This window comes from Lampris incognitus, chromosome 1 (genome assembly GCF_029633865.1).
Source record: "Lampris incognitus isolate fLamInc1 chromosome 1, fLamInc1.hap2, whole genome shotgun sequence".
Classification (NCBI taxonomy): Eukaryota; Metazoa; Chordata; class Actinopteri; order Lampriformes; family Lampridae; genus Lampris; species Lampris incognitus.
Window position 1 is genome coordinate 138,647,829 of NC_079211.1, and position 14,871 is coordinate 138,662,699.

The following is a 14,871-nucleotide window of genomic DNA, read 5'->3' on the forward strand; positions in this document are numbered from 1 at the left end:
AGAGAAAAAAAAAGTAATCTTTTATCCTTGGAGTAATTAATTAAGAATACAAAAATCACAGCTGAACATCATTATGCATGTCATTTCTATATTTCAATATACAAGCATAGGTATTGGTGTTAGTTAGCTTAGGTATGTAAAAAAACTGCAACATACTAAATGCGACTCGAAGATACATCCTAGGATGATCTAGGACACCGGATGTAACCAGGATGTAACCAAATAATGTGGCAGTTAAATCACCAATAAATAAATGAGCCAAAAAATATTGATTGATATTAACAACGGTGCATTTTCTAACAAACAACAACATAACACATCCTGTCTTTTCCCTCAGTTTCTTTACCATAGAAATAAGTTGAAAGGTTAGAAGGATTAAATGTCCATAAATGAAAGGAATCGGGTATTCACAAGCACTCTTAAACAAAGGATTAAAATAAAGCCGAGAAGCTCAGACCAGTTTGGCTTTTCATTGCGAAGTATGTAGTCATGTGACCTCTGGCGATTAGTTGGCTACTCTGGCCAGCGAGACAGAACACTGGGACGATCTGATTTTATAGTTTTGTAGTTTTGTTTTGAAAAAGTTAAAGCTTTATCTTATGTAAAGCAGTCAATTGCTATATGACTGTTTGACCTGCCAAATCACTATCACAATTTTAAACAGACAATCATATTAATTAGCTTCACTCATTTAGATAATGAGGAACGGTCAAGTGTACCTTGTGTCGCCTACCTTTGTTGTATACAAGCTCACTCAGTTTGCCTCTCAACTTCCATGAAATTCTATCGTGATTCCATCCTCAGTGACTGAAAAGCCTTGCAAGGACAACAAACACGTTGACATATCGGCTGTCGTCCATTAACGAATATTATCTGGGGATCGAAATCTAATTTTACCGCATAAGTAAATCCATGTTAAACAACATACGCAAATTGTATAGAGTAGCGATTAAAACATCATGACAGAGGACAAAGGACTATAGCGTGAAATGAACACCGTTACTGAACGTTTAGTACTGCATTACCATCACAGCAGAGTATACAGTCACTTAAAACAAGGGAAATTGCACACGCACCTCTCAGTCGGTGTATGTTTATGTACGTTCAGTCAGATGGCAGACAACGTACAGTTACCGCAATCACAGCTAGCGTGCATATTTCCGATACGGAGAGCGTCCGTGACAACCAACCGGAAGTTGCGAAATGAAAACTTCCGCTTATTGGAAAAGTCCAATTCAACCGGGGGTTACCCTGATTTCGATATTCACAAATCTCGAAACTTTTACGAAAGTCAGAGAATAATATATCTATTATATAAATATATAAAGGTTCGACGGGATTTTTTGACTTCAAAAAAAAAATACATGACACGCTTTGTATCGATTGATACCCATCAACATGTGAACCATCACCCCTACGACATTTACTTTTGTCAACCGATTTCCTTTGCATGATCGGTCCAGAAGTAAAGGTTGTTCGATTACAAATGGAAAAGGATATTGAGATTTTCATGCAGGTATGAGTTGCCGATGCTGTTCGTGTGTAAAGTAAACCGAAGTGTATGCACATATAATCTAGCGCACGTCAATTGGTTGTTGCAGTCAACCATACATTTTGGCGCGCCAGTAATCGGCAACTGCCATCTGATTCATGGAAGGCATATCGATGGTAGACTGCTGTCATTTTGTTTAGCTACAGTTCATATGAATTTGAACAGCCACGTTAACACGAGTTGTTTGGCGGACTTCAACTTTTGGGAGCAGTGCACTATTTTTTTCTCCCCCAAATTGACAGTTTGTATCATTAGCCGTACATAGCCAATTACAAACTGGTAAAAAAAAAACAATGTGCAGCCCCCCCCCCCAAAAAGAGAAAGTTGGACCGTGTAGTTGGTCTGTTTGTCAAGTCAAGTAGGTTTTATTTGTCCCCAGAGGGACAGTTGTTGTGTAGCAGCGGCAACATTTAAACACACAAACACTCCACACAACACACATAAGGCAAATAAATACATGTAGTGAGGAGAACAAAGCCAACAAAAAGCAATGCTACAGCAAACATTGTTAAGTGTTTATCAACTTGTGACGAACATGAAAATTATATAGCCAAACAAGAACTTAACCTCGTTTGCGTGTTAAAAAAGGACGTAACTTGCCACCGCAAGTCTTCACGTGGCTGCGATTTGCTATAAGGAATGTATCGTGCATGATGTTTGCGATGGATATCAGTTTGTTTAGTTGATGGATAGAGGCCCTAATTGTCGCTTGTCACAGCTTCATTCCTCTCTAGGATGGCGAGCTCCGCCCACGTATTCCAAATCTCTGGGATCAAAACGTGCACCAAGAAGCGAAAGTTGATTCATGGAATTCAGCTGTTGGGTGGAAACTATATCGGTGGCTCAGTGAGTATAGTGCTGGCTCTGTGTTTTAAGATAAATTGACACACTAGTCTCAACACTGAGCAGCACGTAGAATGAATCATTTACAATACATAAGCTTATGTCTATGAACTATGTGGTGGGTTATTCCCGATGGTTGTCTTCTACTGTTGTTGTCCTCTCTACAGGTGCACCTCAAAAAATTAGAATATTGTGGAAAAGTTCATTATTTTACGTAATCTAATTCAAAAAGTGAAACGTTTATATATTCTAGATTCATTACACATAAAATGAAATATGTCAAGCCTTTTTTGTTTTAATCTTGATGATTACGGCTTACAGCTCATGAAAATCAAATATCCAGCGTCTCAGAATATTTGAATATTACAGAAGACCAATAAAAAAAAAAGGATTTATAATACAAAAATGTCGACCTTCTGAAAAGTACGTTCATTTATGCACTCAATACTTGGCCGGGGCTCCTTTTGCACGAATTACTGCATCAGTGCGGCGTGGCATGGAGGCAGTCAGCCTGTGGCACTGCTGAGGCGTTATGGAAGCCCAGGTTGCTTTGATAGTGGCCTTCAGCTCGTCTGCAGTATTGCGTCTGGTGTCTCTCATCTCCCTCTTGACAATACCCCATAAGCCACAGAAGGTCATTGCTGAAAGGGTTGGCTGTCCACAGAGTGCTGTATCAAAGCATAGCCATGGAAAGTTGACTGGAAGGGAATAGTGTGGTAGGAAAAGGTGCACAAGCAACAGGGATGACCGCAGCCTTGAGAGGATTGTCAAGCAAGGCCGATTCAAGAACTTGGGGGAGCTTCACAAGAAGTGAACTGAGGCTGGGGTCAGTGCATCAAGAGCCACCATGCACAGACATACCCAGGAACTGGGCTACAAGTGTCACATTTCTAGTGTCAAGCCACTCCTGAACCAGAGACAACGTCAGAAGTGTCTTACCTGGGCTAAGGAGAAAAAGAACTGGACTGTTGGTCAGTGGTCCAAAGTCCGCTTTTCAGGTGAAAGTAAATGTTGCATTTCATTAGGAAATTAAGGTCCCAGAGTCTGGAGGAAGAGTGGAGAGGCACAGAATCCAAGTTGCTTGAAGTCCAGTGTGAAGTTTCCACAGTCAGTGATGATTTGGGGTGCAATGTCATCTGCTGGTGTTGGTCCACTGTGTTTCATCAAGCCCAGAGTCAACGCGGCCGTTTACCAGGAGATTTTAGAGCACTTCATGCTTCCATCTGCTGACAAGCTTTATGGATATGCTGATTTCATTTTCCAGCAGGAATTTGGCACCTGCCCACGGCACTGTGCCATTACTGTGCTTGATTGGCCAGCCAACTCACATGACCTGAACCATTGTCAAGAGGAAGATGAGAGACACCAGACCCAACAGTGCAGACGAGCTGAAGGCCGCTATCAAAGCAACCTGGGCTTCCATAACACCTCAGCAGTGCCACAGGCTGATTGCCTCCATGCAACGCCGCATTGATGCAGTAATTCGTGCCCCGACCAAGTATTCAGTGCATAAATGAACATACTTTTCAGAAGGCCCACATTTCTGTATTATAAATCCTTTTTTGATTGGTCTTATGTAATATTCTAATATTTTGAGATACTGGATTTTTGATTTTCATGAGCTGTAAGCCGTAATCAAGATTAAAACAAAAAGGCTTGACATACACTACCGTTCAAAAGTTTGGGATCACCCAAACAATTTTGTGTTTTCCATGAAAAGTCACACTTATTCACCACCATATGTTGTGAAATGAATAGAAAATAGAGTCAAGACATTGACAAGGTTAGAAATAATGATTTGTATTTGAAATAAGATTTTTTTTACATCAAACTTTGCTTTCGTCAAAGAATCCTCCATTTGCAGCAATTACAGCATTGCAGACCTTTGGTATTCTAGCTGTTAATTTGTTGAGGTAATCTGGAGAAATTGCACCCCACGCTTCCAGAAGCAGCTCCCACAAGTTGGATTGGTTGGATGGGCACTTCTTGCGTACCATACGGTCAAGCTGCTCCCACAACAGCTCAATGGGGTTCAGATCTGGTGACTGCGCTGGCCACTCCATTACCGATAGAATACCAGCTGCCTGCTTCTGCTCTAAATAGTTCTTGCACAATTTGGAGGTGTGTTTAGGGTCATTGTCCTGTTGTAGGATGAAATTGGCTCCAATCAAGCGCTGTCCACTGGGTATGGCATGGCGTTGCAAAATGGAGTGATAGCCTTCCTTATTCAGAATCCCTTTTACCCTGTACAAATCTCCCACCTTACCAGCACCAAAGCAACCCCAGACCATCACGTTACCTCCACCATGCTTAACAGATGGCGTCAGGCATTCTTCCAGCATCTTTTCATTTGTTCTGCGTCTCACAAACGTTCTTCTTTGTGATCCAAACACCTCAAACTTGGATTCATCCGTCCACAACACTTTTTTCCAGTCTTCCTCTGTCCAATGTCTGTGTTCTTTTGCCCATCTTAATCTTTTTCTTTTATTGGTCAGTCTCAGATATGGCTTTTTCTTTGCCACTCTGCCCTGAAGCCCAGAATCCCGCAGCCGCCTCTTCACTGTAGATGTTGACACTGGTGTTTTGCAGGTACTATTTAATGAAGATGCCAGTTGGGGACCTGTGAGGCGTCTGTTTCTCAAACTAGAGACTCTAATGTACTTATCTTCTTGCTCAGTTTTGCAACGCGGCCTCCCACTTCTTTTTCTACTCTGGTTAGAGCCTGTTTGTGCTGTCCTCTGAAGGGAGTAGTACACACCGGTGTAGGAAATCTTCAATTTCTTAGCAATTTCTCGCATGGAATAGCCTTCATTTCTAAGAACAAGAATAGACTGTCGAGTTTCGGATGAAAGTTCTCTTTTTCTGGCCATTTTGAGCGTTTAATTGACCCCACAAATGTGATGCTCCAGAAACTCAATCTGCTCAAAGGAAGGTCAGTTTTATAGCTTCTGTAACGAGCTAAACTGTTTTCAGATGTGTGAACATGATTGCACAAGGGTTTTCTAATCATCAATTAGCCTTCTGAGCCAATGAGCAAACACATTGTACCATTAGAACACTGGAGTGATAGTTGCTTGAAATGGGCCTCTATACACCTATGTAGATATTGCACCAAAAACCAGACATTTGCAGCTAGAATAGTCATTTACCACATTAGCAATGTATAGAGTGTATTTCTTTAAAGTTAAGACTAGTTTAAAGTTATCTTCATTGAAAAGTACAGTGCTTTTCCTTCAAAAATATGGACATTTCAATGTGATCCCAAACTTTTGAACGGTAGTGTATTTCACTTTATGTGTAATGAATCTAGAATATAAGAAAGTTTCACTTTTTGAATGAAATTACGGAAAATAATGAACTTTTCCACAATATTCAGATTTTTTGAGATGCACCTGTATGTATTCATTTAGCCTCTGTTTTTGAGATGCTTGTCATTCTATTTCTGTACATACCTGCTTGAACATGGTTAAATATGCTTGCATATGGTGTAGCTTGTTTTAGATTGTATACAAATTAACAATGTTAAGCAATATCAAATTACCAGTCAGCAATGGTATGATATATACTGCTCAAAAAAATAAAGGGAACACCTAAAAACACAATATAGACCTCGATGAATGAAATATTTCAGCTGAAAATCTTTATTTATTAGACAGAGGAATGTGTTTAGAGCAAAATAACCTAAGAATGATCAATGGAAATCAAAATCATTAGCCCATTAAGGTCTGGATTCAGAATCATACTCAAAATCAAAGTGGAAAATGAGAACATAGGCTGATCCAACTTCTGTGGAAATTCTTCAAGACGATTCAAAATGAGGCTCAGTAGTGTGTGTGGCCTCCACGTGCTTGTATGCACTCCCTACAACGTCTGGGCATGCTCCTGATGAGACGACGGATGGTCTCCTGAGGGATCTCCTCCCAGACCTGGATCAGGGCATCGGTCAACTCCTGGACAGTCTGTGGTGCGACATCGTGTTGGCGGATGGTACGAGACATGATGTCCCAGAGGTGCTCGATTGGATTCAGGTCTGGGGAACGTGCAGGCCAGTCCATAGCATCAATGCCCTCGACATACAGGAACTGCTGACACACTCTGGCCACATGAGGACGAGCATTGTCATGCATGAGCAGGAACCCAGGGCCCACTGCACCAGCATATGGTCTGACAATGGGTCTGAGGATCTCATCCCGGTACCTAATGGCAGTCATGGTACCCCTGGCTAGCACGTAGAGGTCTGTGCGGCCCTCCAAGGATATGCCTCCCCAGACCATCACTGACCCACCGCCAAACCGGTCATCCTCCTGGAGGATGTTGCAGGCAGCAGAACGTTCTCCACAGCGTCTCCAGACTCTCTCACGTCTGTCACATGTGTTCAGTGTGAACCTGCTCTCATCTGTGAAGAGCACAGGGCGCCAATGGCGAATCTGCCAACCAAGATGTTCTCTGGCAAAGGTCAATCGGGCTGCACGGTGTTGGGCTGTGAGCACAGGCCCCAATTGTGGACGTCGGGCCCTCATACCATCCTCATGCATTCTGTTTCTCACTGTTTGAGCAGAAACCTGCACATTAGTGGCCTGTTGAAGGTCGCTTTGTAGGGCTCCGGCAGTGCTCCTCCTGTTCCTCCTTGCACAAAGGACCAGATAGCGGTCCTGCTGCGGGGTTGTTGTCCTCCTGCGGCCCCCTCCATGTCTCCTGGTGTACTGGCCTGTCTCCTGGTACCTCCTCCATGCTCTGGACACTGTGCTGGGAGACACATCAAATCTTCTTGCCACAGCACGCATTGATGTGCCATCCTGGATGAGCTGCACTACCTGAGCAACTTCTGTAGGTTGCAGATACCGCCTCATGCCACCTCTAGTGGTGAGGGCACTAGCAAAATGAAAAACTAACCAAAGATCGGCCAGAAAAGATGAGGACAGGCAAATGGTCTGTGGCCACCACCTGCAAATCCATTCCTTTTATAGGGGTTGTCTTGCAAACCAACAGGTGAAATTGATTCACAAATCAGTGTTGCTTCCTAACTGGACAGGTTGATATCTCAAAAGTGTGATTGACTTGGAGCTACATTGCATTGCTTATGTGTTCCCTTTATTTTTTTGAGCAGTGTAGTTTTCCACCCCTGTAATATGAAACTGCTATATTAGACCAGGCCTTTGAGAATAACAAAATAGCCTCTCTAGGAAGCAAACAGGGGACCTATCTGTGATAGCAGGTCCTTTTTAAGTGGACCAAGCTGTCTGATTAAAGATACTGTGTAATTAATGAATAAGAATGGCCATAATTGATTTCTGATAACTCTTGAGTAGACAGATGTTTGACTTTGTCATTTCACCCATGCATTCATTTGAGTATCCATGGTAAGATGAGTATCATTTCAAAACAAATTCTCGATCTGAAGGGAAAAAGCCCACTCTCACAAAATATTTTCCAAAATCAAAGTCAGCTTTATTTTGTTTCTTAATGAGTCATCTCAAAGCATTGCATACAAAACAGTTAGTCTTAGAATCATCTGTAGTGTTTACATATTTACCAATGAAATTCAAGCACATTATTATTGTCTGTGATTGATATGTTTTAAAATAAAGGTTACATATTTTTGATATAGCTAGTTTAGATTGTTTTATTTATCTTATTTATTTCATTAAGTTAAGATTCAAATTATTTTTTTCATTTATTCATTTTAGATTCATCGCTAGTTTTGCAAAGATGTGGGCTTGTGATATAAAGCTACACTAAGTCTGCTGTCCAATAACCCGTTAATCATTTTGAAGCACTTTAGTTTCAGTGCCATCCTTAAAATAATATATTTATGTTTAATCCAGTGAACCGGAGTCAAATTCCTCCTGTGCATAGGCACACTTGGCCAATAAAGCCGATTCCGATTCTGATTTGTAATTGTGTGCTCCTTCCTAGGTCTACGAGCAAGCCTGCACCCATATCATTGTTCCTCAAGTCTTAGCCAGTGAAAAGTTTTTGTCAGCCTGTGCCGCAGGTCAGTAATGATGATAAAGGATTCACAGAATGCGCAATGCGTTATTTGCATAGTCCATAAGGTTGTTATATAGTGTCACAGCACTACCTTGTATCACAATAGCTGTCCTGGAACACAGAATGCCTTGGTTCATTCTTAGATCTCTGGAAATAAAAAATTGCAACCGTCACTATAATCACTCATACTGCTTTAGCATATGTCACTGATTTATAAAATGCTCGGCTCAAGTGTTGCAGTCCATTAACCTATATAATAATGCATACATGTACTTTGCTAGCAGATGACTTGTCACAAGTTAAATTCAGTTAAGGACAAACTTATCTCTGCTTCGCCAATCTCAGAATACCAGACCAACAGCCTTTGTGTCAGTGATGGAGGAACACTACCCCAAACATACTGTACCGTTATAAATGTGAGACTATACCATAAAGGATAAGTTCTGTAGTATAGACATATAACTTGTCTCTGTTCAGCCTGGATTCAAAGTTATGCTGTCCTACTGGGTGTCACCGAGTGACTTAATTTGACTATCTTAGTCACACTGCCTGCTGCTACTTGGTTTCAACTGTGGCCACTTCTGATAAGATCCACAAGCACCTATACTCTTTGACTTGATTTTGGTGACATAAAAATGTAATTTATCCCGTTGTTACCTCCCTTCCCAATAGGCAAGTGGGTTGTGACTCCAGAGTATGTTTTGGACAGTGTCAAGCATGGCTCCTGGCTTGCAGAGGAACCTTACGAAATAGCCCTGTTCCCAGGTACCCCTTCAGCCTTCTACCCTGTAAGGCAATGGAGGGAGAAGTTGGACAAAGGGAGCTTGGAAGGAGCTTTCCATAACTGGAGAGTTCTTCTTATGGTGAAAGACCCCTCCTGTTGGGCCACATTTGAAAGGTAAGGTGTTATAAAGTGTGTGTGTGTGTGGGGGGGGGGCAGCTTATCATAGGGACTCTTTTACACATAGCCCATTTGAGGTAAACTGACCTTATAACCGTCGCGTATGCACAAAACAGAGCCTGAAAGAGGCGTACGCCACTTCCCACACAAAATTTGTGATCTATAAAACAAACTTGACGGGAGAATGTGTGTACCTGTATGTAAACGCAGATTGCGAGGTGGTGAATTGAAGCCAGATTGTACAATGATGCCTCTCACACATTTTAAGTCTGATTTTTTTTTTTTTTGCCACACACCATTTTCAGCTTTTGTGTGCACGTACACTTTTAGTAAGGATCGTATGTACGGTTTTATAAACGAGTCTCCTGGTGCTTGTGTTTACGAGGGGAAAAAAAGTAACCACACTGGACTGTAGCTTCCAAATATTTTTTTATTGACTACATACAACTTTTCAGCCCGACAGGGTCTTCTTCAAGCAAATGAACGACATGACAGAAAAGCAGGTATATATAGGCAACAGGTCAATGGTCTCACACTGACATCACCAACAATTAATTTTAAGGGCTACACCTGTTGATATTAGATAGCCTAAAGATGCAGTTGAACAATAATCAGTAGAAAAATAAACATCACTCCATAATCTCATCATGAAGAAAATACAGCGATAAGCCCTTTTACTTTTAAAGTGGCCATTTGGTCAAACGTTTTCTGCATCTTGACAGCTGCCAAGTGAGTAGATGGATGCACTGAGAAAAAAAATCTGGTCTCTGCCGCCACCCTAGCCACTGTAAACAGACACACAACATTTTGTCCATACCGTTATCAGCAACTCAGGAGAATTCTTTGCAAGCCGGCATCTGCATTAGTCCCTACTTGCTGTCAATCAGTTTGTGCGTTCATGCTCTTAAGCAGAAGTGAAGTGGTGGATTCTTTTGTAGTATGTTTTCAGAATGTATCTAGCATTTGTTAACTTCCGGGCAGAATAGCTTGCCCCCGTTTTAAGACTAAACGGAGCCGTAGAAAAACTCATAAAAATGCTCATCATTCCATTATACGAAGACTTAGAGAACATTATAATTTTGTGAATCTAGTTAGGCAACTATTAAAGGTCAGTAGTTAACAAACATGAATCCAGTATTGTCACAAGGCAAAAAGCAACTGTATATTAATTAACTTTTACTTTATTTTTTTTTTCAGGATGCTGAAAGCAGGTGGGGCCAAAGTTTATCCCTTCCCCCCTCCGCCTGATGCAGAAATTACACATGTCATGGCTAAACCTGTCACAGAGAACACAAAGGCTCACAATGCGCCATGCTACCCTTTAAGCTATATTGCTCAGCATCTCTTTGGGGTAAGAGACAATTTGATTTATGAGAAACATACAACACATTGCATTGTCCCCCATCTATGTTATCTCTTAAACCACTTTGCTGATTTGTAATGTAGAATAACAGGCACTAAGATGACTTGGGAGAAAGCCAATAACAACACCCCCCCACCCCCCAAAAAATGATTTAGCAACATTTCATAATCATAGCATTAAATCTGATGAATGCAAGGGAAATTTTGGCAAAGGTAATTTAGCAGAGAGCATATGAGTTTTGACAAAAAAAAAGATGTGATTGTCGTAGAAATCAGCTCAAATCATGCCAAGTAAATAAACATCCCCAAAGGATATTAACCAAATAGACTTTCTTGTAATGTATAATCTAGGCTAGACATTTGGTTTGAATTACTCATCAGACTTAACCCCACTTCAGTGTGTGTGTGTGTGTGCGTGTGCGTGTGAGCAGTGTTTTGAGCGCCGCTGCTAAAATTTCACATGATCATTGATATCAATGGGCTACTACTGATTTTTCACTCAAACACCCTGCGAGTGCAATAACTCCCTACGTTATCGTGGAATTGTTTTCAGTTATCAACTAGTGCATCAAATCCAGTAGCATACCGTGAAATTTTAGCCAGGGCTTGACACACACACACACACACACACACACACACACACACACACACACACATCTCTCATATGGGTGCCGATACAGCCAACACATCCACATACAAAATATACTATCATGCACTACTGGATCAACACTGACAAGACAGCTGATCTTCAACAACCACATCGCACACCACTGTGCATTATAGCTGTCTTTATGTCACTCAGCAACCAGGTTGTGTGCACACACACACACACACTACATGGCACAAAAACAACAAGAAGACTGCACTCAGTAGGCATATCTTACCTTCTGCAGTGCTTGGACTTGACAAACCACCCCTTTATTCGCCTGCCGGGAGAAGGGACCCTTATTAAAAGGCTTCAGATGTGTTTAACCATCGTGGTTTTCATGATATAAAATGAATGTAAGCGAATGACTTTTGTTCATTCTAAAGCAATAAAACAACGGTAAGAAAACAGAGCTCAGCCATGGGAAATGTTTTATTGTAACTGCTGAGGTGATTTCCAGCTGTGACTGTGATTAATCCTACTCTTGAAATTTTATTTTTATAGCGGAGTTTTAACATTGGAGTCTATGGCACTTCCGCGTCTAATTCCCCTCATGATGTCAGTTAAACACGGCGGCAAGTTGAATAAAGTGAATTACTTTTTGGCTCATCCAGTGTTCTTCTAGTTCTCCTATACTGAGATCAGTGAATGATTTGCGAAATACGATCAACGTCTTGTTTATTTTCAACATTCACTGTCACTGCCTGATCTAAATTAAGCGTTCACATGCATGCAGCGGCAGAGAGCAGTTAGAGAGTGAATGAAGAGCGTCAGTAGCGAGAATAAATGTTTTCTGTTTTTAATCACCGCAACCACGAGACACTCTTGATCATACAGTAATTTGCAACTACTACTACTTTTGGCTGCTCCCGTTAGGGGTCGCTACAGCGGATCATCCGTTTCCACCTCTTCCTTCCATTTAAGCATAAATCAATCAACATTAACAGTCCCATGAGCCGTTGCGTTCCCCCAGCGCGGAGCCGCTGACAGTCAGAGTGACTGCCTCCCCCGGTTGCTACAATATAATATTATTTGTTGGATTCTCTATTGAGAATCTTTTTGTTGAATTCTTTTGGTTTTATTTTCATCTTTTTTTTTTGTTTTTTTTTAAATTTATTCATGTTTGATATTTTTTTCTTTTCTTTTGCATGTTCAAAATTTACAATTTCATTTAGCAGACGCTTTTATCCAAAGTGACGTACATCTGAGAGTTAATACAACACAAGCAAGGATCTAGTCAGGAGGCGACAATGCAAGTAAGTATCATCAAAACTAGGTTCAAGTCCGATAGGACACTGGTATCAACAGGCAGTGCACAAAGGCAAAGGTGCATAGAAGTGAATATATTATTATTATTTGTAATACCATCAGGTGTGGAGGTGTTTGAGAAAGAGCTGGGTCTTCAGCTTCTTAAAAATGGAGGAGGACTCAGCAGATCGAATGAAGTTTGGTAACTCATTCCACCACCGGGGAACTACAGAAGAGAAGAATCTGGCTAGTGACTTAGGGCCCCGTTGTGGCGGAAGTGCCAGGCACCTTTCATTGCCAGAGCATAGTGAGCGGTACTGAATGTAGACCTGAACGAGGGAGTTCAGGTAGGCAGGAGCCGTTTTAGTTGCTATTTTATAAGCGAGCATTAAGGTTTTGAATTTGAGGCGGGCAGCATCTGGGAGCCAGTGGAGGGATATGAACAGTGGAGTGACGTGCTGTTTTGGGTTGACTGAAGACCAGATGTGCCACCATGTTCTGGATCATTTGCAGAGGTTTGAAAGTGCATACAGGGAGACCTGCGAGTAAGGGGTTGCAGTAATCAATGTGTGATATTACAACAGCCTGTATCAGTTGTGCTGCATGCTCAGATCGACAGGTAGGGTCTAATTTTCCTGATGTTTTACAGGGCAAATTGGCACGACCAAGCAATCGAGGTCACGTGAACCATAAAGGTTAGTTGGTCATCAATCATGACACCCAGGATTCAGGCAGACTTTGTGGGCATGAGTTGGGTTGATCCGAGCTGGATATTGATCTGCTGTTGTAAGGATGGACTTGCTGGGAGCTCAGTCTTATATAGGTTAAGCTGAAGGTGGCATTCTTTCATCCATGCAGAGATATCAGCAAGGCATGACGATATTCGTGCCGAGACTGTGAGGTCATCTGGCGGGAATGATAGGAAGAGCTGGGTATTGTCAGCATAGCAATGGTATGAGAAACCATGGGAGCGGATGATTGCACCAAGTGAGGTGTATATTGAGAAGAGGAGGGGACCAAGCACTGACCCTTGAGGTACCCCTGTGGATATGCTGTGGGGTTTGGACACTTCTCCCCTCCAAGATACTCGAGAGGTAGGACTTGACAACAAATAAAGACATTTGATTTGATTTTGAAAGTTGATATAGTGTTCACCAGTCACTCGCGCCACTTCAAAAAATTCAGTAAAGTATAGCCACCATATTATCAGTGCACCGCCTTTAATTCAATAACTTAAATGTGAACACCAACCTGAAGTTGAAGTTCCACCTCACTTGAGAGACTCGTTGCAGCCTTCTTGCAAAATTCATCCAGTATTTTAGTCTGTTTGGGAGACCGTGTAAAAATGCAAACAATCCTACCAGATTCGCCAAAATCACGAAGTAGATGGGCAACAACATCGTCAGAAGCTGTGAATGTGGCGGCCATTGCGCTTAGTTCACAACCCGCCAAAGGCTCAAGATCAAAGTTGATGATGACACCGGTGCTAGCACTAATACATCGCAGAGCCCTGGGGCTGTCTGTCACTTCAGATCAAAATTTGATTAGCTGATGATACGGTCACTCAAAGTTGTAATCAGTTTGTAGCTTCGGGCTTCGTCCTGTCAAGATAAAAACTTTTTTTCTTGTCAAGCTAAAAACGTTATCTGGAGAAGACGCTTTTCAACAACATCATAAAAAGATAGCGGTGACAGGAAATAGATGCATTTTTGCGCATGTGTTTAAAGTGCATTAAACAAACCGGGTTTCTGGTACGGATCGGGTGATAACAGTACCCTTCTGTCAAAAATCACTCCTGACACTCCTCTCCACCTACTCCAGCCTGCCTGCACTCTTTTTTTTTTCGTCATTGAACTGCATATACAAACAGCTTGGCTTTGAGATCTTCACATTACACAAAAGGGAAGAGGTGCATAAAATATAATAAAGAAAAAACATCACAGATAAGAGATTGAAATGATATTACATAAAACAAAAAACAATATCTTAAAGGGATAGGGCTTGTTTTGTAAATCATTCTTCTATTATACCAGAAAGTGTCATTGCATTCTTCTTTTTAATTAATTTCAGGGCTTTGATGTAAGAAAGAAACTCATTATGAAACACACAAAATCACTTTCATATACTTTGACTTGTGTTATATAAAATTTTCCAAGGATGAGAATGGTGTTAACCAGAAGGTCATCTTCTTTGTTATCCATGACAAGTCCATAAATTATGTCCTTGTGAGAGAAGTTTTCGAGTTCAAAAACTTTTGGGAACAACCAGTCATGTATATCACTTCATAAAGCTTCAGAATACATACAGTGGAAAAATAAATTATCAGTC

The 14,871-nt window shown here is 41.3% G+C and overlaps 1 protein-coding gene across 1 annotated transcript in view; it reads left to right on the top strand.

The window, feature by feature from the left end:
* The first annotated feature begins 1,455 nt into the window (after positions 1–1,455).
* Positions 1,456–14,871, top strand: part of slf1 (SMC5-SMC6 complex localization factor 1) — a 79,449-nt gene continuing 66,033 nt past the window's right edge. Inside the window, exons 1-5 of the mRNA XM_056290018.1 lie at positions 1,456–1,516; positions 2,271–2,398; positions 8,312–8,390; positions 9,059–9,284; positions 10,485–10,638. Coding sequence (XP_056145993.1) covers positions 2,288–2,398; positions 8,312–8,390; positions 9,059–9,284; positions 10,485–10,638 — 570 coding nt within the window. The 5' untranslated portion in view covers positions 1,456–1,516; positions 2,271–2,287. The remainder of the gene's footprint in view (positions 1,517–2,270; positions 2,399–8,311; positions 8,391–9,058; positions 9,285–10,484; positions 10,639–14,871) is intronic.